The sequence below is a fragment of the Pocillopora verrucosa genome, chromosome 8, assembly GCF_036669915.1.
Source record: "Pocillopora verrucosa isolate sample1 chromosome 8, ASM3666991v2, whole genome shotgun sequence".
Lineage (NCBI taxonomy): Eukaryota > Metazoa > Cnidaria > Anthozoa > Scleractinia > Pocilloporidae > Pocillopora > Pocillopora verrucosa.
In genome coordinates, this window is record NC_089319.1 from 5364612 (window position 1) to 5388340 (window position 23729).

At 39.3% G+C, this 23729-nt stretch overlaps 3 protein-coding genes across 4 annotated transcripts; 1 reads left to right on the forward strand and 2 right to left on the reverse strand.

The window, feature by feature from the left end:
- The first annotated feature begins 72 nt into the window (after positions 1-72).
- On the forward strand, positions 73-3860 carry LOC131797004 (chromodomain-helicase-DNA-binding protein 4). Its single transcript, XM_059114623.2, has 3 exons — positions 73-331; positions 1337-1434; positions 2840-3860. Exons 1-3 carry the CDS (start codon positions 148-150, stop codon positions 2936-2938), a joined length of 381 nt encoding a protein of 126 aa, XP_058970606.1. The 5' UTR covers positions 73-147; the 3' UTR covers positions 2939-3860.
- Positions 3381-22225, reverse strand: LOC131796893 (uncharacterized). Of its 2 annotated transcripts, XM_059114504.2 has the most exons (20): positions 21752-22225; positions 20746-20898; positions 19190-19338; positions 19054-19084; positions 18653-18782; positions 18125-18263; positions 17251-17426; positions 15976-16158; positions 15714-15871; positions 15283-15491; positions 14900-15006; positions 14106-14207; positions 13662-13849; positions 12870-13060; positions 11955-12061; positions 5373-5621; positions 4632-4672; positions 4471-4527; positions 3960-4043; positions 3381-3743 (listed from the first exon to the last, which is right to left on the reverse strand). In XM_059114504.2, exons 1-20 carry the CDS (start codon positions 21815-21817, stop codon positions 3396-3398), a joined length of 2868 nt encoding a protein of 955 aa, XP_058970487.2. In that variant the 5' UTR covers positions 21818-22225; the 3' UTR covers positions 3381-3395. The 2 variants fall into 2 exon arrangements, with proteins under 2 accessions (XP_058970487.2, XP_058970496.2); XM_059114513.2 differs by lacking the exon at positions 3960-4043.
- On the reverse strand, positions 5642-11925 carry LOC136282893 (adenosine receptor A2a-like). The gene has a single exon (XM_066170877.1). It carries the CDS (start codon positions 9639-9641, stop codon positions 7788-7790), a length of 1854 nt encoding a protein of 617 aa, XP_066026974.1. The 5' UTR covers positions 9642-11925; the 3' UTR covers positions 5642-7787.
- Positions 22226-23729: the final 1504 nt, after the last annotated feature.

Here is a 23729-nt window from a genome sequence, read left to right on the forward strand (position 1 = left end):
AAGTATTCAGCCAATCAGACGTCAAAGTTCATAAGTCTGGGTGAGTCTGGGAATGACATCGCAGACGAGTGAAATAAATGTCCTAATTTCTTCCTAGCATGGCTGAGGAAATCTACCGATAAATATAGAGTTAAAATTGCCTCGAAAATGTCTTCCAAATTGGTTCGTAAAGGCCTTGATCTTGTGATCGGGGAAGGAGTATCAAGATCTCAAAAACAGAAGTTAAAACAGAAGCAGAAACAACTCGCTAAGAAGCAGAAAAGAACTTCGAGAGGAAACAAACAGAAACAATCACGCGCACGTGAAGTAAGAGGCTTGCAGTTATCATCAGGTACTGAAGTAATACAGCTTTGGATCTCGTTTTTAAAATGAAGTATTAAAATTGTTCTCTCGTTGTTTCCTTTCATGAAGATCCTTTAGATACGCAGTGTTTATGTAAGGGCAGAATGTATTACAAAGTTGTGTGACAAATCACAAGCTTTTGCAAAAGAGAGAAGTTTCATTAGGCACTATACAGTTTCCTTATTATTTTCTTAGCCCTTTTAGCTCTAAAAATAAATTAGACTACATTGTTTTACAAGTTTTGGTGATACTATTGTTCATGCTTTTCTCAAATTTTCATGACCAAACATCCATGGTCTTTTCTTAGAGGCCATGTGATGTTACCCAACAGTAGCACTACTACAACCCTTGGAAACTTCCTTAATTCAGCTTTTATGCGATGGTAACTATAAACCGATTTGATTTTGCTGAGCACCATACTTTTATATTTTAAGTTGGAGTCCACATATTACCACTTGCCCTGTGATAAACTTGTAGAAATATCAGTTGCACAGGGTCGGAGACACCTGAATGTTGCAACAGCTGAAGATGGCTCTGAGAGAGTGGAGTGGGAGGAACTTGACACCACCTCAGTTTGGACAGAGGCTTAGGTCAAATCTTATTGAGAACCTCACAATATGTCACCAACCCCAACAGAGAATTTGAAAGCAATCTTCACAGTAATGAACACCACTTAAGCAGAAGTGAAAGCAAAGTTGTCAGAGCACTGCACCAGTATTGCAGAGGTCATGGGTTCAAATGCCATTCAGGCCTGAATTTTTTCAGACAATGTTTTCACTACTGCGTAAGTTGTGTCCATTACCGCAAAGATCCCTTTCAAATCCATTTTTAAACCACAGTTCACATATATGATTTCCATATATTTCCAGTCGTTTATTCCCAATGTTGTCTGGTACATTCAAAGTTTCATCCCAATTCTTCTATAGACACTTTTGTTTCAATCAAGTTCTTTAAGGGTTCTGATTTGATTTGTAAATACTATAATTATTTACAGGCCAGAAAAGAAAGACACAAGAAGTTGATTTTACAGAGGAGAACTTAGAGTACTTCAAGAATGCCACATGGAAGATCAAGAAGGACACTTATGACAAAGTATTGTCACAAATGATTACTTTCCATTACTGTATTGAAAGCTTTATCTTCTAAAACTTGTGTAGACAAATGTACCTCAGGCAAAGGAAATCTTTTTAAAAATAACAGCCAAAGACATACATGGTTAGTCACTAGCTGACATGTCACTAGTTTGGGCGAATTTAGCAGTTGGCAAAATGCAATAGATGTAGGTACACTGGGTGATCTTCCTCTCTGAATATAGCAAATTTGCTTTCAAATTCCTAATCCTTTCCAAATCAACTGTTCATGCTCTAATGAGCTTTCAGGAAGTTTATTGGAGGAATTACTTTACCTGCTTTTAATAATCCTTAGGAGATTTAAGATATATACTTCTCTGCACCATTGAATCATTTCTGAGTATTAAATAAGACAGTTTGAAAGAAATTAAACATCAAGAATAGGATAAGGCATTTTGTTGTCTTTTGGCTATTGACAATTGCAAATTCTTTTGAATGTTTATTACGTATAGACAGAGCCAGTTACTTGAAGTAATACCACTTACTAAACCATCTCTAATCTGATGATTTGGTTTTACCAACTGAGTTGATAATGGAAAGTGGTCACCATAGCAAGTTGCTAAAGCTAGCAGTTTGAGTGTTAGCCCTTCAACAGCATAAATGGGGAAGGGCTAACCTTGTAACAAAGGGCTGATGGTCAAAATGTCAGCTTTGAAAACTCTTTACAGTAGCCAATTTTCATTATCAACTCAGTTAATACAACCAAATTATCTTGTAAAATCTTTGCCAATGCAAAACTACAATTTCTTTAGAAATTTACACCCTTAATTCATCTTTACCAATTGACCAAATATTTTATCTACCAAATTGATGAAAATTTTTTTAAGGAAACAATGCAATGCCTCAGTGTCAAGTTATTGTGATTATTCGTTTCTTTCAAACTGTTTTCTACATCTCCTTAACCCTTTAACTCCCAGAAGTGATCAGCATGAAACTTCTCAGTATAATATCCATACACAATTTGGCAAAAAGGTCATGAGAATATTCAAATTTATCAAGTAGAAGTTGTGACCTTGATCTAACACCAAATTCTTGTAACCAATTTACAAGAAAGCACCTAGAGGGGAGAATTAACTATCAGATCTTGGGAGTTAAAGATTAATCAAGATTTTAAATTATAAAAGAAAGTTAAATATTACTCTTACTATACAAAACTGATTTTCCCTCAGTTTATAAATTTAAAAATAGGGCAATGATGCTAAAACTAAATTTTTTTCAAAAATTTGTAGCTGATTTTGCCCTTTAAATAAATTTAAAACATTATGTACAACAATATTCTGTTTTAAAAATCATTCTTGAATTTTTGTCAGTTCAATTCTGTAAATTGTATGTTATTTAAATGTTTATATTTTGTTTCTGTCTTCAAGATTTTAGAAAGGCAAAGTAAATTCCAAAGGAAAAAAACCAAAGATGAAAAAGTTGATGACTCAGATGCTGAAGAACCAGGAGGTCTGTTTGATGACTAAATGAAGAAAAATGTACCATTTAAACAAATCGATTCTACAGCCACTAAGGGGCAGAAGACAAACTTATCTGTACTTTGTGGTCATCAAGGATCTTGACATCTCGACGTGTCAGAAAGTGAACAATTTCGCGCAAGCAGGTTTTGATGGTCAGAAAGCATCGGTTGTATGGGAAGGTGAACTTTTCGACGCTCAAGCTAATTTTTGATTCGATAAGACGTTTCGGGAACCCTTCGCATCAACTTTGGGAGTTTTAACAGAGGATTGCCTAACAAGGATCTTGTTTGCTTGAATGCAATTCTAGCAAAAGCTCTTCTTGCATGAAGAAGCAGTTTTTTCGTGGCCTTTGACTTGTACATTCCTCTTTGCTGCCTAACTACCTGTGGGGTACTTTCAAGGAGTCACAGGTTCTTGATTTTTCCGTTTGGAAAACGCTTTACCGATCGATTTCTCTCCAGCATCAAACATAATCTGGCTGTCCCCCTGTCATCTCTCGCGCTTGTGCAGTAAGACCAGAAATTGCGTGTGTATTTACATTTAGTATTGGTAACTGCGAGATGTCATTTCCTTCTAACGGTGCCCGTACGTTTGCCGGGTTGATTAGTTCCCGAGACGTGTGAATACTGTTAACACTATGCTCGCAATACTGCTGGAGTTCCAGGGAGTTTTCTGTTGAGGACCTAGACGGGCGCTTTGAGTAACTGTATTGTGGCCGATCAGTTTTAGATTTCCTTCCTCGCCTTCTTGCTTCAGGGCTGTAGCATGTTATTGTGGTAACCTGGTCGGTGAGAATAATTTCTTCAGTGAGCTGCGAAGAAAGGAATGAAAACCAATTTTAAAAAAATCGTCGGAGAGCTGTCAGGCACAATGATAATGATAACGCATGGCCACTATTGAGATAAATAAAACACTATGATTAACTCTGCGTTGCTAATTTTTAGTTTGATTTATTCTAAAGTCTTGCAATAAAATGCTTTTGGAAGTGCGACCTCTTTCCATCATTTGATAGTCAGGACTGACATACCTCCCTAACATGACCAACTCTGGATTGGTTTAGTTTTGCATCTGATTGGTTGGGAGAGTGACACGAGTCTTGTAGACCAATCACCTACAGAGGTACAGCAAAACCATTATAATCCCACCTGATTGAGCGCTTTTCGACTTAAAAGTGTCGTAAAAATCTCAACAGCCAATCAGAAGAAAGGAAAACACCTTTAGGAGCTAATGAGAACACAAACGAAAAATAACTAAATTGCCCAGAGCGCGGGAAAACGCGGGTGACCACGTCGTGACTAGTTTTAGTTTTTCATCTGATTGGTTGAGAGAGAAGTGCGAGTTTTAAGGACCAATCACAGAGCGATGTAAAGCACAATCAGTAATCGTTGCTCTATTCGATACTCAACCGAAAATTGGTCTACCCTGATTTTACAGTGTTCACTATCTTTCCAGTGACGTTCAAACCGAACACAATTTAACCACGCCCAACCCTATGAGGACAAGGTGGTACCACTCTCAGTATCTTGAGGTTTTCGTACCTTAAGTTGTTTCCGAAGTTCCTTTTCAACCGCTTTATGGCCATTAGCTGTTGCTATCTGTGTGAAACAGATGAAAAAACGAAAATGAAATGATATTTGTGGCGAGGAGTTTAATTGAAATTTATTTAAGGAACCATACCACCATGGCCAAGGTGCCTTACCTGCAACGGAATCTGCCCATAACGATTGACGAGTGTTGCATCTGAAAGTAAAACAGGTATAAAATAGTATGGCTACGGTAGGATTTGTGCATCTTACAGAAAAACAAGTCTCAATTCGTCAAGTTCATTTCAGCCAGAATTTTCGCCACCCCTTTGTCTTTTAGTCCTTTTTTCCCTTAATTAGTAACAACTAAATCGATCTCTTCGAAGACCGAAGTTTGTGTTCAGTACTCGGTGAAACTGATTTCCAACTATTCATAATGTAGCTCAACTCGACAACTGTTTGATCTGATACTTTATTCCGGGTGCTGGTCACTACGACCATGATCCGTTCACGCCTCCTCACGGTTGTGCACCGTGAAAGTCCGTCATGCGCAAGAAGTTTCAATCTTCACAACTCTCAACAATCTTTGTTCCGCCTCGATTCTCTCTTACCACAGGGAACCCAAACAGACGGTGTGACAGTTTGCCATTTTTGACATTTGACCGTTTGAATTTAGAGGGCTTTTTATTTTACTGTGCACAAAGATGAGCATCCGTCAAAAACCCTTCAAATGGCACAACGTAAACATTCCAAGCAAAAATACGCTTATTTTATTGTTAAGTAAGAATATCCACCGCCTTTAAATGCCACGATGAGACGATTTGAGTTCGTTTCATTCCTTTCCTCTAAATTCTAGTTTACAGTTACAACGTTCGTGTGCACCCCCTATTCTTGCTGAAAAATCGTTTATAACTGACCTGCACCTTCCTTCAGCAACAAATTAACGACATTGAGCCTGCCGCACATCGCTGCCATGTGGAGCGCGGTCTGTCCGTTAAAGTCAGACACGTTCACGTGACCGGCCCATCTTATTAAACGTTTCATGGTCCTTGTATCACCGGTGCTGGCAGCGCTTGTCATCAGAGAGGCCAACTTGCATTCACTTATGGTACCTCCACATGCCTTCAAGTATTGCACCACCCCATGATGGCCATTCACGATGGCGTCTGCACGGATGCATAAATATAACGCTAATCAGTTCAAACAAGCAATGCAAACAGGAGACACAGTTTTCTTGTGACTATTGTCGAAGCGGGCACATCTGGCCAATCACACCACGGACCGTCGACACGTTAAAAGAATCAAAACTCAAAGCATAAACGCAAAAAAGTTGTTAAGCGTGGAAAATAAGTGGTACGTACATTATACCGAGGTCACAACGCGCACTGGCGGGAGAATTTTTTGGGGAAACACTGCGGCCTGATTGTTTGCTCGCGAGAATTCTGCGATACTTTCGCAATCAAATGGTCCAGGTTCAATGGAACTGATGTGGTCGAGTTATCAGGACATGTAGGACAGTTTACTCTCATCAGAGCTCTCTCCATCCATAACATTTTGGCAAAGTTATAGCATATTAGCAAAGTATTTGATGGTAAAGAATGAGAAAATAGCCTCGAAATACTTGGCTTCGTTTTCTGAGGGTCAAAGCAAGGGAGGTCCAGGCGCAGAGAAGAGGCCTCGAACCTAGGATGGCCAATCCAATCATTATCGAGCCGTCCTCTCCTTTTGGGTTTCATTTCTCTTAACTGACCGACTTTCTGTAGTAATATACATTACACGATTATTCAAAATTTTAATGATACTTTAAATAATTCACAAACACCAAGGTGAAGCTTCAACAACATTACAACAACATTACGATCCTAATAATACGCGACTTTGCTAATACTGGCGTCTGAATGAACGCTGGGATTTGTCAATCAAGTACCAGGTCCCTTATGGGGGAAGTTGTTCGCACGGCCACGATCTTGGTTGTTGAAAGGGTTGGCCAATCCCAGCTCATTTGGACACCAGTACTAACAAAGCCGCGTATTTTCAAGCCACCCATAAGAATAATAAATACTTTTCCACTGCACAAGCCACTTAGACTAGTGTCTATATCACGTAAAAAAAGAATATATCATCACACGACAGCGCGAAGAAAGGAAGTTCATTTTCCCTTTGTAATACCCAGCAAAATATTTCTCAATTCTTGTTGCGCTCGTTTGTAAAATGTTTCTCTCACCAATGGAAATGAACACTTATAACTTCGAGCTAACATAATATTCTTTATAATGTTCATGGCATAAGACATTAATATGGATAAATTTATGTACATTTTCATTCAAATGCTTTTCCTTTAGTCCGCATGCGTGTCAATCTCCCTTGCTTTGTTTGCTTTTCTTACATTCTCGTTTTGAGTTGCCTATGTGTAGCCTTACCCTCCCCCCCCCCCCAAGAGAGACGGAAGAGTGACGAAATTACCTGAGGGAAAAGCATTTGAAAACTATGAGAAAAATGTTATTCCTCTAGCAAACTATTTTCATATGTTTTTTGGTTAGTTCTTAAAATTTGCCTACGCCTTTTGCATTCAATGCATGTCGTTGGTAGCCCAGACGGCAATTTGTGACTTGCTGAAGCAACTCGCAGAGCGCTTAAGTAAAAATAATTTTCACATAATTTTAAGCGCAGAGAAAACCGTGCTTTTGAAATTCAGTAAGTACGTTCCCCTTTAATCGGTTCCGCTTCCATTCATTTGTGTTACACAGCTGCTCAAAACTTTGGAAAAATTGCTCGCAAAATTTTTATTAGGACTCCTCCGGGGGATCTATAAGACTTCAAAAAAAATTCCGACCTCGTCACGAAATTTAAATGCTTTGCAAAATATTTTTGTACAGATTTTAAAACGAGGTTTGTGCGTGCCGACATAGATATTATCAAGATAATAAACTTTTCGTGAAATAATCAGTTGGATAATAAGCCTCTTTGGTAAGATTTCTTACATGCAGTACCAATGAGTACGTGTTCTCATTGCTTTTGCTAAGGCCATTCGAGTACCCACGTAACGATGATACTTTCTCTTTTTCAAGAGTCTGAATCAAATTCTTCACCCCAACTTGAGCAAGTGCTAAGATCTAGGCAACAATGATTTATCTAAAATAAAAATGGGATTACGGAACGAAGCGGAATTCTTGTTAAGGACCCATCGAAAAAGAATCGCTGAATAAAAGCACTTGGTCCCACGGTGTTACCCAAACATTGACTGGCCTCAACAAAACATTTTTTAATCAGAGGGTATACTACTGTTCACCTCATGTCTATTCCTTGCTTTAGCGAAATTCGCACTGCCGATTCTAAAAGCAAGTTTCATCAGTATTATCTTGCTCTGTATTGTAGTTTCCCGACTGTTCAGATCCCTCAGGTAATGTCGTCACTCCTTCGTGCTCTGTATTGTAGTTTCCCGACTGTTCAGATCCCTCGGGTAATTTCGTCACTCCTTCGTGAGAACCATGCTTCCCTTCAAAAATTTCCAAAAGAACATCTTCATCCTGGAAAGTGTTGCAGCTACCAGGAAGGGAACATTTAAAATGGTTGATTTCCTCTTTGGTCTCTTCTTGTGGCTGTAGAGTATTGACACAGATGACGAAGTTTCCTTCACTGGAAAGCGAAGAGGACGACAAAGATCCACGAGGTCCCAGACAACCATCATCGCTGACTATGACCAAAGCACAAGATCTTTTCTCCAGGATCTCTCCTATTCCATCTTCCAGTTCCTCCATGATTGGATCGTTTCGATTTTCACTGTCGATACTTTGCTGGTCAAGACATTCTTGTGTGGGATTTGGTGACTGCCTATGTTCTTGAGTTATCTTGATCGACTTTCCACGATCGTCATTTTTATCGTAGAGAGAGTGTCGGTCGTCATTTACGGAACACTTTGATTGCGCATATTTGTCTGTACTTCCCTCCAACAGTCTTCGACTGAAAGACTTAAGTGGGTGAATATCGACATAGGTGATGATATTTTCTGCGCCAGTGGACGAACCTGACGAAGATGTAACTTGCAGTGCTTCACGAGGTCCCTGGCACCTCGTTTCATCAGCCATAGTCGAGCCACAGGATCCTGACTTAACCTGGGGGTCCTCTTCTCGTTTTGCTTCTTCCTCCTCTTGAAGATCATCCATATTTTCATGACCCATGCGTCGCCTGCTGTGACGACTCTGCTTGGGAGTGGGTGGCTCCCTCTGGTCTTCCCTATATCTCTTCACCATCTTCACCACCTCGCCTCTGAATTGGCGGTTGAGTACGAAGCAATACAGGAGTGGATTCAAAAGAGAATTCAGCTGAGTCAGCAATTCCGTCCAACGGAAAACCGTGCTTGTTCGTAAGAAGGGCACTTTCCTGCCTCCAATAATGACGACGGTGGATGGAAGGTAAGAGAAAAGCAAAACAAGAGTTAATGTTGCTGCAGTTATGGCTATGCGCTTTTCCATCTTTAGTTTAGCCCGTACCGCATCTCCACGGATGTCAGTTAGTTTTCGTTGGCGCATACCAACGTAAACCATTAAGTAGAAATAGCCGATCAGAACTATGGCGAACATGATGGGAATGGAAACGATCATGTCCACGAATTGCACGTACTTGTAGTTCACACCAGACGCGATTAATACACGCACCAGTACGGTTTTCAGAAGGCAGAGCACCCAAGAAATTGCCAAACACCAGGTGACGCGCTTGGTGGTGACGATCACTTTATAATCCTTCCATTTTCTTATCGCCACATACCTTTCCCATGCAATCACAGTCAAATGGTACAAAGAACAACAAGCAGAAATGTACAGCACCATTTGATTTGCAAGCGCTATACGGCAAAGAAACAAGCTGATCTTCCTCTGGAGAAGGAACGCATCTAGAGCGATCGATAAGGGAAATGAGATAAACCCAACCAAAAGGTCTGCCACCGCTAAACTGGACAACAAAATATTCGAATTATTCTGCAATGTTTTTCTAGTCTTCACTGCATAGACCACAAGAATGTTTAAGAGAATGGTGAATGGGCAAGCAATAGCGGAGATTACGATCGAGCCTGAAAATGTAGCCGCGTCAGTTAAAATCCAAGTAAATATTGGTTCGACTGGGCAGAAATACTCCGTGGGCACCAGGCGTGCGGAATTGGCGGTAAGGGATGTATTTTCATTGATCATCATGGTGCAAAGTGGTAAAAAAAGGTTGAAATAAAGAATAACCAACTCACAGAAAGGTAGTTTGTTCAAATGTAATTGTCGTTCTCTGCTTTGCTTTCAACATCATAACCGAGCACAGGGTAGGTCTTCAACCAGTCCGTGTCTTGAGCCGTCGAAGCCAAGTTCATTTAAGCGAGTTCCTCTTCTATCCTACCTTCTTAAACTACTCTTTATTTTTTATCACTTTCTACGCGTGGGATTAATTTCCTCGATCCGAACACTGACAAAGGGCAATGATGTATCGCGAGAAAGAACGACTGACAATCAAAGTTCCCTTTAAAAAGTGTTTTCAAGAAAGAGGATATGGGTACAGTCTCTTTCCTAGACACTCGTTTAAGAGATCAGCACAACTGAAATATCCTACCTACAGTAATATCAAATGTAACACTTGGAAATCTAAAAGGGAGTATTTTCAGAGGACCGAAACTATTGATTTAAGAGACTTTTTCCGCGAGTTGAAGATGCGATGGAACCAAAGCGACTGAGACATCCTACCAATTAACGCCTGAATTTTGAATACATAACTCTATTTCCGTTCTATTGAAGAATTAATTTCAACGTCGTTTTAGTGAATTTCGTAGCTTTGAATTGAACTATTGTACTACGATAGATTGAGGTACGCTATTTATCACCCTGTCCCTCAGTGACCTTTAACGTAACTTTTGGTTCCACATATAAAGCTTCCAATGCCACTCGTGCGCAACGTCCTACCAATCCCTCAAATAGCAACTACACTCACGTTTGATATCTTCATTTTCTTTTTCCGTTCGCATAAAATGCATACTAGAAACGGTAAATTTAATTCGCACATTGTCATGATGATGAGAATCCCATGGTAACATCTACGGCACACATCATGCAACGGAAAGCAAGCATAACCCCACGGTACTTTCTTAAATTATTTTTCTCTAAAGCAAAGCTAATATTTTTAAACCGTTTTTTTATCATCACAGTAATATTAATCTTTTCAAGGCTTTTTCTACGAGAATTCAGTCTGAAAGACGACCAAACCAGATTTGGGGTGAACAGGTGATGAGTAAAGTGTTTTGTTTACAGTGATTTATAAATAATGTGAGAAATTTTCGAAGAGTTTTAGCATGGACGGAAAAAGGCCTTAATTGTGGTTGCCTATTTTTCATAATTTCGTTGAATAGTTTTTTTGAATGGCGTTCCGCAGATACACGCTCAAGTTTTCACTTTTTCTTTCCCTAGCTGTATTCCACGTTCCATTGGCAGTATGGTGCGCAACAGATCGGAATCAAAGTGGAAATTTTATACATTGATGACAAAAATTCATGTCAAACACCTTGTCATATAAGTTACCACATAATTGGTTGGTGAAAAGGTGATGAGTAAAGTCTTTTGTTTACAGTTATTTATAAATAGTGTGAGAAAGTTCTTTAGAGTTTTAGCATGGGCGGAAAACGCCTTCATCGTGGTTGCCTATTTTTCATAATTTCGTTGAACAGTTGTTTTTAATGGCGTCCCGCAGATCCACGCTCAAGTTTTCACTTTTGCTTTCCTTATTTATATTCCACCCTCCATTGGCAGTATGGTGCGCGACAGATCAGAATCAAAGTGGAAATTTTATACATTGATGATAAAAATTCACGTCAAACGTTGTGACAAGCGCAGATGTTGTGCTAAATTGTTCAATTCAATTCCCTTGGCCAAGTTTTTTCAGATCGCCTAGAAAAGTTGGTCGAAAAAGAGAAAACCTTCCCTTGATTCATTAATGAAAACTTCCAAGGAATTTTAAATGTCAAAACCTGAAATCGACTATCATTTGGGACAAACCAAGGAAACCGTCAGATTTAGACGGAGAGGAAGTTGAGGAAACGAGGAGAGAAAATCAAGTCATATTTTGACGACAAAAGGGAAGGAAATTACAAAACGTTTTGGCAATCATTAGATCTAAAATCGCATTGGTAAAAGATAACGATAGGATTCGTGCAGTAAACGGAACATGCCCTATAATCCGATTTGATTTAAATTTCAATGCTGACTCACTCGACTTTTCGCTCTTTTCGCGAACTGCACGCTTGCTGCGAGTTTTGATTGGCTCATTGTGCTTTGTGATTTGGATTGGACCATCATGGCCACGTGACCTGCGCTGTGTGATCGGCCACAAGTTAAGTTAGGTTAACAGAACATCTTAAAGCCACCCCGGCTGAACTTCGCCCTCGGATCACACACAAGTTAGATCGCCAACTTCTTAAAAATGCAACTAATTAATAAGAATCACCCAAAGAAGCTAGAACAAACTAAATACGTTACCAAGAAGAGGAGAAAAATCGTTTGTGTCTCTGGCATTGATGTTTATTCCTGGTTGTAAAAGAAGAAATTTAACCACATCCAAATGACCCTCAGCTGCACTGACATGACTTTAGAAAAAGAGAAAATCAACTTTAACGATGCATGAATATGTAACTATCGCATAACACAACCTACCGAACATAATTGGATGTTTATACCTTCGATATGGGTGTACAGCTGTTTAGAGTCAATCTCCAAACTTGCCATATACATAGTTACACTAAATAAGAACAGATTTACAGTCAAAGATTTTCAGTCACAGATTTTTAGCCACAGAATCTCAAGTCTTTCTTCCCCAAAAGTAAATTGCTTTTTGATGATTTTTTTCCCAACAAGTTACTTCCAGCTCACCCAATCAAGCTGAATTGCACATGCGCAAGTGATAGCGATCATGCTTGCCGATGATGGTCGCTTGATCTTACGTTGAGGGCTTCACATCGACAGTTACATTAAACTTAGGTTGGGGCTGAATTACAGATACATTTTGCTATAACGAGGAATTTGTCCGAAAATATTTGCTGTATTGAAGTTTACGCAGTACTACGGTAAGGGGGGAGGTAGGGAAAGGGAAGTAAGGACCTTACAATTTTCTCTTATGGCCATTAAAACAACTGTAGGACCCCTCCCCTCCATGTAAAAGCGTACTCCCGGTCCTGATGGATTCTCCGCGAGTATTATTTTGTGCCTTTCCCAAATCACTTCATTTGGCCTAATATACTTTATATTTAACACTCTTTTGTGTCTTTTCATGGAAGTTTAGTGATCAGGACTTTTTGTGCTGTCTATCATACAGAGAATGAATGTCATGGATGTAGAAGCCACAACAGCCATAACAGCATGAGATCAAATTAACATCCGTATCACTGAAAAACTTACAGCGGCGTCCGTTTGTTGAAGTCCCTGTAACACACCGTAGCACCATTATGAACCATGTGCCTCAACATCTGCAGGTTGCCTGTGCTCGCCACTTCACAGACTTCGTGCATACTGTAATGATGTGACAATCGCCTGGCGCCCAAACCCTCTAGTAACTGGCTAACTGCGCGGTGCTCGTGCATATTGGAGTACTGGAATATGAGAGCGAAAAAAAAAAATGTCTTCGTTTCCACAAAAACTTCATTCTTACTATCATGTAAAAATATGTTAGCTCGTCTGACAGCACTGAAGAATCCGCCTGGGATACCACAGACTCCTTGGTGTGAAAGGTATAACCAGAGATCTACTGCGCTACGTTGCAACATTGAGAGATGTTTGCAAAAATAAGGATTGCCTTCAGAGATAACATTAAAATACAAGAGGGGAAAGAATATCCCAGAGAGGAATAATGACGTTTAAAAATGTGGACAATTGGCAAAGGTTTCAAAAGACAACCCTGAAAAATCTCAATACTTTACGTGTAACAAAACAGTTATTTGGAGTGGGAGGGGTAAACCCCTCTCACTAAAACCTAACCCCCATTCCACCCAGTCCCCTACGTCAATTCGCCTGAGCGTATCCCCCCAAAGACGGCAAAAGAAGTAGCGCCTGAGCGCGTGCGCATTCAAGCCAGCTTATCCTTCTTCTACTCCACACTTATGGATAATGTCAGAGAGGAACAATCCGCGATCGTTCCTGTCATTTTCGTTAGGGGGAAATAAATAAGGGTAATCACTGAGACAGATCGCTCACATTCAAAGGCGTATTTCCAAGCGAGTCAACCGCGTTGATATCAGCTTTGTTATCAGTGAGGTACTGTACTACTCCTCGACTCCCAACGGCAGCTGCAACATGAAGAGCAGTGCTACCCTCTTCATTTGGTGCATTCACATCCACGCCAAGAGACACAAGGCGTTGAAGCTCCTCCACATCGTTTTTCACTTAAAATGAAAGAGGAAAAATTGAAGCACTTAGAGCAATTTAATAGTTCCATAGAACTCTTTGTCTTGTATTTAAGTCCCCTAGTCTTTTTATGTCAGAAAAGAATCGTGGTCTCTGAGGGTCTACAAAAATCATTTCATGGCATGCGATTTGGCGAAGGTAATCTGCTCAAGGCAGCTTTCTTCAACCTTCTCCTATGTCGGCTCCGGAAAAGGCCTGATGCCAAATAACTCTTCATGTAAGAACAAACCATACCTATAGCGCTGCAGAGCAAGTCGCCGACTCCATCTTCACACCATCCCGCTCCGTGACGTAACAGACACTGCACCACCTGATCATGACCGAATTGTACAGCTTCTGTAGGAGGAATGCAGAGGGAAGAGTAAAAATCACGCTGTTATTGAAAACATCCCGTAATAGATTAGCTACCTGCGATCAATGGCCAATCAAATTATAGGAAATCATCACAAGCACAAGAAACCAATCAAGTAACAACAAGTAACCGTGCTAAAGCGCGGGAAAATTTGAAACAACCTAGGCGCCATCAGTTACAAGTGTGCATCAGATTGGCAGAGAAGATAACGCGAGTCAAGGGAGGGACCAGACATTGCTTTTCGTCGAAGTGGGGGGTGGGGGTGGGCGGAAGATTTTGGGGAATCACATGATTTTCAGAGGGAACCGAGGAGGATCAGCTGTCGCCAACAGAGTTCAATAATGAATGGAGGAGGGGGAGGAGGGAGGAAGGGGTATCATAAGAAAATTACAGAAACATAACCAGAATCATTCAGCCCCCTCCCCCCTAGGCGATAAATAATGACCCGTCACCTGCTACTCCCAGCACAGCGCGTATTGAAGTAAAACCGACAGAATATAAACTGTTTTTATTCTACAGTAAAACCAATAAAACCTAAATTTGAAGTGCTGATAAAGTTGCTTTATAATGTTGTTTGGTAACTTAAAATGACTCTCCGAGAGTTAATTAGTTCTAATTCTTTCCCTCCCAAGTGTCAGCTATAATATACACTTTCTGTTTTTCAAAAGTAGTTTACCAGACAGCGGTGACGCTTTCCAGCGGTCCCTTGCGTGAATATCCACACCAGGCTGCCGAAGAAGGAACTTTACACAGTTGAGATTACCACACATGCAGGCCACGTGACTACAAAACAATTTAGCAGATCAAAATATGACAAACGCCGGAGTTTTCTTAAAATTGCATACATTCCACCAGCAGAAACATGAAACCACGCGAAAAAGATTTATTTTCCAAATATTTTTTACAAGAAAAGTAACAATTGATATCATGGGAATCATATAAGAAAACAATCTGGGGTCTCTCCTGCTTGTTTGTTTTTTTCCTTCAGCAGGAGAATGATTGAAAAGTACTATTTCCGTTAATTTGCGAAACATTAAATTCAGTTTTTGCTTTACTCACAGTGGCGTTCGTTTATCAAAGTCTTGTACGCCAAAAGACACTTGCTGAACAAGTAAGTTATCCAATTCCTGTAAATCTCCTTTAGCAGCCACCTTGAAGAGTTTCTTGCGAAGCACTTCCCTCTCACTGTTCACCACGGATGACGGTAAACTTTTCGCGGTATCACACGCGCCAAACATTTTGTTTGTGTTACCTGAGTTCAGTCCGACCTGAAACAAAATCGAGGTTATATCATTACATTGGTCGATAAGTCGGCCGATGGTCGATGGAAAATCGGCTCATGATCGACTAATAGTCGGCCAGTGGTCGGCCGACACCCAGCCAATAGTAGGCGATGTCTCAATCAACATATCTCCTTTTGAAAATTTAACAGTATTGAAGGATTTTCCACCCACCAATTAAAGCAAAGAAGAAGAGAAAATCGTACTCACTGTTATTCTTATGAGCCAAATCAATAAGTAAGTCCATAGTACAGACCACGTGGTTGTAACGATCACACCTAACAACTGAACACCCAGTTGAGCACCATTGGAATAGAAAGCACCATTTTCACTTGCCACATCCTTTGAGGATTTTGTGAACAGACCAGCTAAATAAATTCAACATTTGCCATTATTATCATGTGAATATGGTAAATGAACATTATAGAGTTCATACCTACACGATTTAATAGTTATTTTTGAGATGTTTTACCTGTTACTGCCCCGAGGATGCCCGGAACACCATGAATATAGGTGATATCATGCATTCCCATACTGGTCCATAAAGGTTGGTATTTCTGTACAGACCATGAAACAACTGATGATATCACACCAACAATAAGTCCAATAATCATCGAAGCCCACAGTTCTATTGAACCAGAAGATGCACTCACACCTAAAACACAACAAGAAAAAAAGCTGTAAAAACAACAGGAAAAAAAATTCATGACTCATCAAAAGACCAAACAACAGGTACTAACCCTTGAGAACAGAGAGTCAGCTTAAGTTCTGAGGGGGTGTGCCTTTCAAAGGGCAAACATTATTTTTGGAGAAAAGAATGAAATTAAAAAAAAAACTGAATTTCAAGAGGGTACAAAATGCCTTTGGGTAACCTGTGATGGACTAGTATCCCATTCAGGGGGGCAGATACAATATTCCTAGTTCCTTCAAGCTAAAGGAACTACAAAATGATAAACTTCAGCTGGATGGGTCACTTTGCTCAAGTGCAGACTTTACCTTTTTACAAGTATGGGGGGGTGTGAGACATTGATCACTGTCAGTATCTGAGAATGTGTACACCTACCCCTCCCCTAACTTAAAATTAACCCAAGCTTGCGGTGGAAAGATGAAATTAGAAGATCCTCGCAGCTAAGAACACTACTGAAACTAGTAGTTGTAAGTAGGACCTGAAAAAAATTTCAGGCCCGTACGGGATTTGAACCCATGACCTCTGCGATACCGGTGCAGCGCTCTACCAATTGAGCTAACAAGCCAACTGGGAGCTGGTCAATGAATTGGGTACAAATAAACATCCGAGTGAATGAAGATTTAGATATATGAAAATTCACATATTTGCACTGCGGTGGAAAGATGAAATTAGAAGATCCTCGCAGCTAAGAACACTACTGAAACTAGTTTCATCTTTCCACCGCAGTGCAAATATGTGAATTTTCATATATCTAAATCTTCATTCACTCGGATGTTTATTTGTACCCAATTCATTGACCAGCTCCCAGTTGGCTTGTTAGCTCAATTGGTAGAGCGCTGCACCGGTATCGCAGAGGTCATGGGTTCAAATCCCGTACGGGCCTGAAATTTTTTTCAGGTCCTACTTACAACTACTAGTTTCAGTAGTGTTCTTAGCTGCGAGGATCTTCTAATTTCATAACCCAAGCTTGTTATCAGTTGACTGTGGTTGGGTCAGGGGAGGGGTAGGTGTGTAGTTGCTCAAATACTGACATTGATCTGCACTTTTTAAGAACCTTACCTACAAGACCAACTATGATGCCTTGTAAAAGATCAGTCATCCTGTAATTTTTTTTGGTGAGATACATCACAATCAACCAGCTCAATAAAGATGCACAGACAGAGAGGTCAGAATTAACCAATGAAAGTATTGCAGCACTATTGAATTTATGCACAGATCCAACATTTGTGCAATACCTAATGAAACAAATGGATGCAAAAAAGTCATAAACCTTTGACAGTTAACAGTGATTAGCATCTAATTTCTCCATACATTACCACCCCTGAATTAAACATTTAAGTCCTGAGAATAAAGGAAATAATCCCCAACTAAAGAAGCACTTGATCTTTTAACAAATTCTCCTTGTCAGCACCTTAGGCAATGTAAACAGAACAGTATGGAGAATATGCATACTGATGTTAAGGTGTCAAGGGGTAACAATGACAAAAAAATCAACAAAGAAAACTCTTAGCAACTTTATTTTCAAAAAGTGTCTTCCCAATCAGGAATATAAATGGACAATGTTGAACTGTCAAAGAAGCCTGAGAAAATATCAGGGGGGGAGGAAGTAACCTGAACTGGACTGGCATCACACCCACAGGGGGGAGGAGGTGGTGTTAGTGAGCCACCTACCAGCTCAAGTGTAGAATTAACATGAGATTTGATTACATGCTATGCTGTGCCTAGAAAAATAGTTCCAACATACAGTGAAGTTAACAGGGTCAAACCAAAACAAGCCCCTCCACCCATAACAGTCCTACATCCAAATTTACACCAAAAAAGTTTTGTCATGTCAATTGATAGACCTGTCTTGATAAGAAAATAAAACATTCATTCCAAATTTACAAAGCTGATCAAAATGATAAAAAATAATCAACTCAAAAAGAAAGCTTACCATCCTAGAGAAGTAACCAAACCCCCAGCTAGAAGGTATACATTTAAAAAGTGCACATGCTCTTTCTTGTGGTCTTGTTTGTGTGTCTGGTTTTCATGAACCCCATTAAAGACCTTAGTGAAAACAAGTGCTGAGGAACCTGTCAAAAGTAGAAATATCAGATTTTTCATCAACCCTTCGACCCTTAACAGTGACCAGCATCTAACTTCTCCTTACAATATCATCCCTGAATCACACATTAAGGTCATGAGAATAAAGGAAATGATCACCAAATGAAGAAGCTCTTGAATCCTTTGACTCTTAAGAGTGACTAGCATCTAATTTCTCCTTACAATATCATCCCTGAATCATGCATTAAGGTCACAAGAATAAAGGAGATAATCACCAACTAAAGAGACTCTTGATTGTTCACCAAATTCTCCTACTTTGCACCTTAGGAAATTTATGGAGAAAAGAATAGAGAATATGCATACTGATATTGGGGTGTAAACGGTTAACTATCCATGTATTAAGCCCTCCAGGGATTACCTGTGGAGGCATGTATTGTCAAACTTCCAGACTGATCCACAATTCCAAAGTGCTGATGGAGCCATCCTTCTCCACGTATCCAGTGAGTAAGAGGATAATATACAAATATTGGCCAAAGGAGATAAATAATCTACAATGTTTACAAAAATAAGTATCAGTGTATCTTTTACTATCTTTATTGACAATGCAGACTCGATAATCAACTATTACATGGCAAAAGGAACCAACAACATGATTGAATTTACAACCAGACTTAACAATAATAATAATGATAATAATAAGAATAATAATAACAATAATGATAGTAATAGTATTAATGGTAGGAATAATACAAACGCTGTCACACAATCTCTTTTGAAAAACACGTCATAACTCATAATCACTGAAAAGTGACATCTTACCAATGCTCCAAGAATGTTCATTTGATCTACCCTAAAAAAAGTTACAAATGACACTTAAAACAGCATAACATAATAATAATTTAATAAGTACACCTAACTAAGCAAGCTAAATTGATAACTGAAAACTTTCCCTCACCAAGCAGATAAAAGCATAAGAGGAGCAATGACAGCCAGCATCATTTCAAAACTTGCAAAAAGAATTCCTGGCACAGAGTCAGCATGAACAGAACACTTGGAACCAGACACACCCAAAAAGAATGCATCATCAAGGCTTCCAATTAAGCCCTGCAAAAGGAAAAAAGGACCAGAATTTTAAGAAAAAGGGCAGAAAACACTGTAATTAAGTAAATTGAGGTGTGGTTGGCCTGTGCAGCTCAAATAAGAACAAAACATACGCCAGGTTTTGTATTCAAATCTGTCATCTCAATCAGGGCATAATAAACCCTCTTTAGCAGTAACTGGTATAATCCAGGCTATAATTCATTTGTTTCAGACCTCATCAGCCCACATTGGATCATTTTTAGAAAAACAAATATGCAAAATTATTTGAACAGTAAAGATGAAGAAAAGACACTGTGGCATGGCAACTAAAATGTTCCACTTAAGGGAAGAAGATCAGCATTTAAGCCCTGGCTAGTTGTTTCATTATGTTCCTAAGCAACCCTAACCCGTGTGCAACTGCCTCCTTCCCTAAGAATTAAATCTTGGAGAGCAACTTCCCCTTTTTATTTTTTTGCGAGGGTAGGAGGCATCTGTATACAGGCTAAGGCCAACCCTTTAAGTTTCCGTCTCCATTTAAGAGTATAAATGAAAACTGAGAAACTCTGTAGGGGAGGGTGAGGAATACCCCTAAGTTAGCATTTCATTCAGGAGGAAAGTAACCATACCAATTCTTCCTACAGCACAGATTACTGAAACTAGTATAAGCTGCTAAGCAGCAAAATGGGCCAACTGGCTTTTGAGCTGACTACTTTTTTGTATCAAAAGTAGAAGAAGGACTCGCAGTTCCCAGTTGAGAATTGCCTCCATGATTGCCATATAAATTAGTCTATACCCTGTCCCTCTCTGCCAAACATGTCAAATCTGAGCCCCAGAGGTCTCTCATGATATTACTTCTTCAAAAGAAGTGGATGGGGAAAGAAAGCATGCTACCCAAACTTTCCCTCATCTCAATGGAGCTTTCAGAAATAAGAATATGAAACTAAGAGGGTTATATCAGCTGTTCTTCATTTTCTACTTTGGACGGGAATAGGCCTTTCATAAACATATTTGGAATATTAAAATTTCCGGCAATATATAAAATCATCAACTAATGAGATCTATAATAGATAGTTAAGGGAAATTCAAAGTGACTTACTGCTTTAATTGGACTGAACCCTGAGTTTCCTCTATATTTTCATAAAACCATAATACTCAGCTCTAGTCCAAAAACAATCAGGTTTAGATACTTTCCACCTAATGACCTAACAGTGGTCTTTACTCAGAACACTGGACAGTAATACTTAATATCAGTAAGCCTAAAAGTTGTTTTCTCAGTACTTATTTCCAGGACACTTAAAACAAAATAAGAACTGTTTTGAGATTTTAAGAAAATTTTCCGACCGTGAAATGCAGAAAAATTGATGCTTCCTTGTGATATTTGTGATATAGACTAGACAGGAAGTTGGTTAAGGGGTTTCAGCAAAGCCTTACATTTTGTGAAGGACCAAAAGAGAGAGAATAGCCAACAAAATACCACAGTATGGAGCCAACAGTGAAGTTGATGACAGCATAAACAAAGAGTACATGTAGATTTGATGAATGACATGGTCTGGCACCAGCCTGATAAATTGCAAAGCTGAATCCCTGTAAAAGAATTAAAAATGATAATTTGATCAAAATTACTACCTTGAAAAATATAGGTTGAGTATTATTTAAATTCTTAATAGTTCAGTTGAAAGAATATCCGGTTTTTCCTCTGTGATCCATTTAGAGGAGCCAAGAAAACTTTAGTGCCTAATACAGAGGAGTTTGGTTCCACAAGAGAAATTTAATCACAATAGCAAGCCAAGTTTGAGAAAATGTTTTCAGAGTAACTGAAGTGTTGAACTAGTGGACTGAAGTTTAAGTTCTGGAAGTTTAAATTCCAAGGTTTACCACAATGTCAAAAGGCATCAAAACATTACTTTTCTGTTGATTCAACGTTTTAAAAAATCTATTAGTGAGGTCTTTAGCGTAAGACTACTCAAGCGTTATAAGATCTGCGCTTATATCAAGTTATTATCGGCAACGAAAATCCGGAAGTTTCATTTGGCCGCTTTACACTAACGTCTTCCGTTGCATTGTCTAACGATTTCTAAATGCATCGAATCTAATTTCCATGCGGTTAAAACAGCAATGACAAATGATGTGTCAGCGAACTTCAACCACAACAATGCTAATTCTCAAGTGCAAAATGTCTAACCTATAAACTTTCTTGTTGGGTGAGACCACAGGCTGAAGTTAGCAATATTACAATGCATATTTGCCGTGAGGAATGTAAGCAAAATTTTCGCGTGACAATACTAAAGTTTCAGCTATTTCACTTCTCCCAAGAGACTATTTCCAATATCGTCGATATGGCCGCACGCTTCTTGAAACGGAAATGAATTTATCGTCGTTAATAACTTGGCTAGTTATTAGAATAGAGTAAGTATTAAGCTAGTATTAAATTGCCCACCTGCAATGCAACCAAAAGGGTGATAATCGACAGCCAAGCTGCATCAACCGCATTCCAGCATTCCATTGATCATCAATAGTTCTTTTCAAACCAGCAGCATCAGAGACAAATGTAACACTTCATTGTCAAGTAAGAAATTCCACAAATTTCCCGACGGTTCATTCAATACTTCTTGAGCGTTTAAGTACCTTCTTCGTTCACGAACTTAGTAAGCTGCTAATTGATCTGTTGTTTCGTCCAATCGCTGCTTTGACAACTGAACAATTCTCGTAATAGGTTTGTTTATCAAACACCCAAAAAAGGAAACCGATCAGCGTTGACGCCAAGAGCGGGAAAAACAAACTTTTCTTGCAAAAGAAGGTCATTTTGAGGCAGTAACATGCCCAATATAACTTGAATATTTTTTATCTCTCTACACTTCTCTTTGAAAACCTGTAATCAATCGACTATATATAAATTTGAGTTGCAACACCTCATGAAGAGCTTGCTGTTTACCACGAATAGGTGAAATACATATCATCACGTGACTATCAAGCCGCTGTTCGTGATAGGAGCCCGCGTTCTCACGGCTTCAAGAAGGAGGAAATCTTCACGAGGCGGACCGGGCGGTACTCTCTTAAAGCTTGATAACATAAGTCCACACGATATGATTTGCTACCCTACTCCCTCCCTCTCACTTCGCAAAAAGATGGGATAAAATAAAATCCAAACAGCAGCAGCACCAGCAACTTCTTAGTTAGAGGAGACAAAGCCTACCCCGATTGCTGGCTTGGTAACTTTAGAGAAACTTTTGGCGTTTGGATCAATTTTTTGAGGTTCTAGCAACTTCGAGCAATTTCTGAACAAAATGTAAATTTGAAGCACTTGTCAAGCACGAAAAAGTCGACGACGATTTCATAATAGATCTACACATAAGCTGTCACATGACATGGTTTCGCAGGCCTGTTGCGATCTTTATCTAACATTATAACGGATAATTGGCTGAAATGAGGTTCAGCAGGACGTCCAATGAACCATGTGGTTTGTTCCGTCAGACTAAAGTATCCTTAAATGTCGCCCATATTTGCGAGCAGCTCTTTAAAGTTAAGTTCAAAGCTATTTTTTCTTGCCTAATGTTAGCAATTACTGTGAATTAACGTTTAAATAAAAACATCAAGAAATATAGGAAGCAACTTTTAACGTTTTGAAATTTTGGCAATTTCTCAGGAGCAAATTTTTGACATTTCAGTGACCAACTTTCTATCATTTTACGGGCGCAATCGGGAGAGGCGTAACTGAAACACTCAACAAGTCAGTAATTGGGATCTGGTGTAATGAGCCGGAATATCAATTAAGATATAGAGTTTCCTCCCTCATGACAAACTACTCACGATTAGCGTTAATTTGAAGTGTTTGGCGGAGAGATAAGAAGAGACATCTTGCAACAATTAATATTTTAATGATCGGCGTTTTCTATGATGAAAATGTGCATGGCGAACTGAAAAAATAAGATGTCAAAAGATAATGAAAGCATTAACTACAGGTCGCATTTTGATGGCTTCAGTAAACCATGAACTCATCAGACTTATACCGAAGTTACAAGCTGGTTCAAATTTCGGTCCTACTTCAGGAAAATAATCGGGGTATGTTTATAGAACAATACTGGGTAGGAAGCCCGTTTACTCAGTGGTTAAAAATACTGAATGGAACCCATATCACTAAAGAGGGCTTTACGTTATTCCATAGAACTGTTAGGCTATCTGACACAAAAGTATTCTATATCATATTTGTTAACCCTGTAACTCCGACGGGTGACCAAGACAGAATTTCTCTTACGATATCAATACAGTGGACAGGTGGACAGGTGATGAGAATAAAGAAAAATATCAATCAGGGAATTATTATTAGTTGATCCAATGCCTAATTCTACAACCTCACATCATACGAATTGTACGACAGACTGTAAGGAGAATTCCTCAGAGATCTTGGGAGTGAAAAG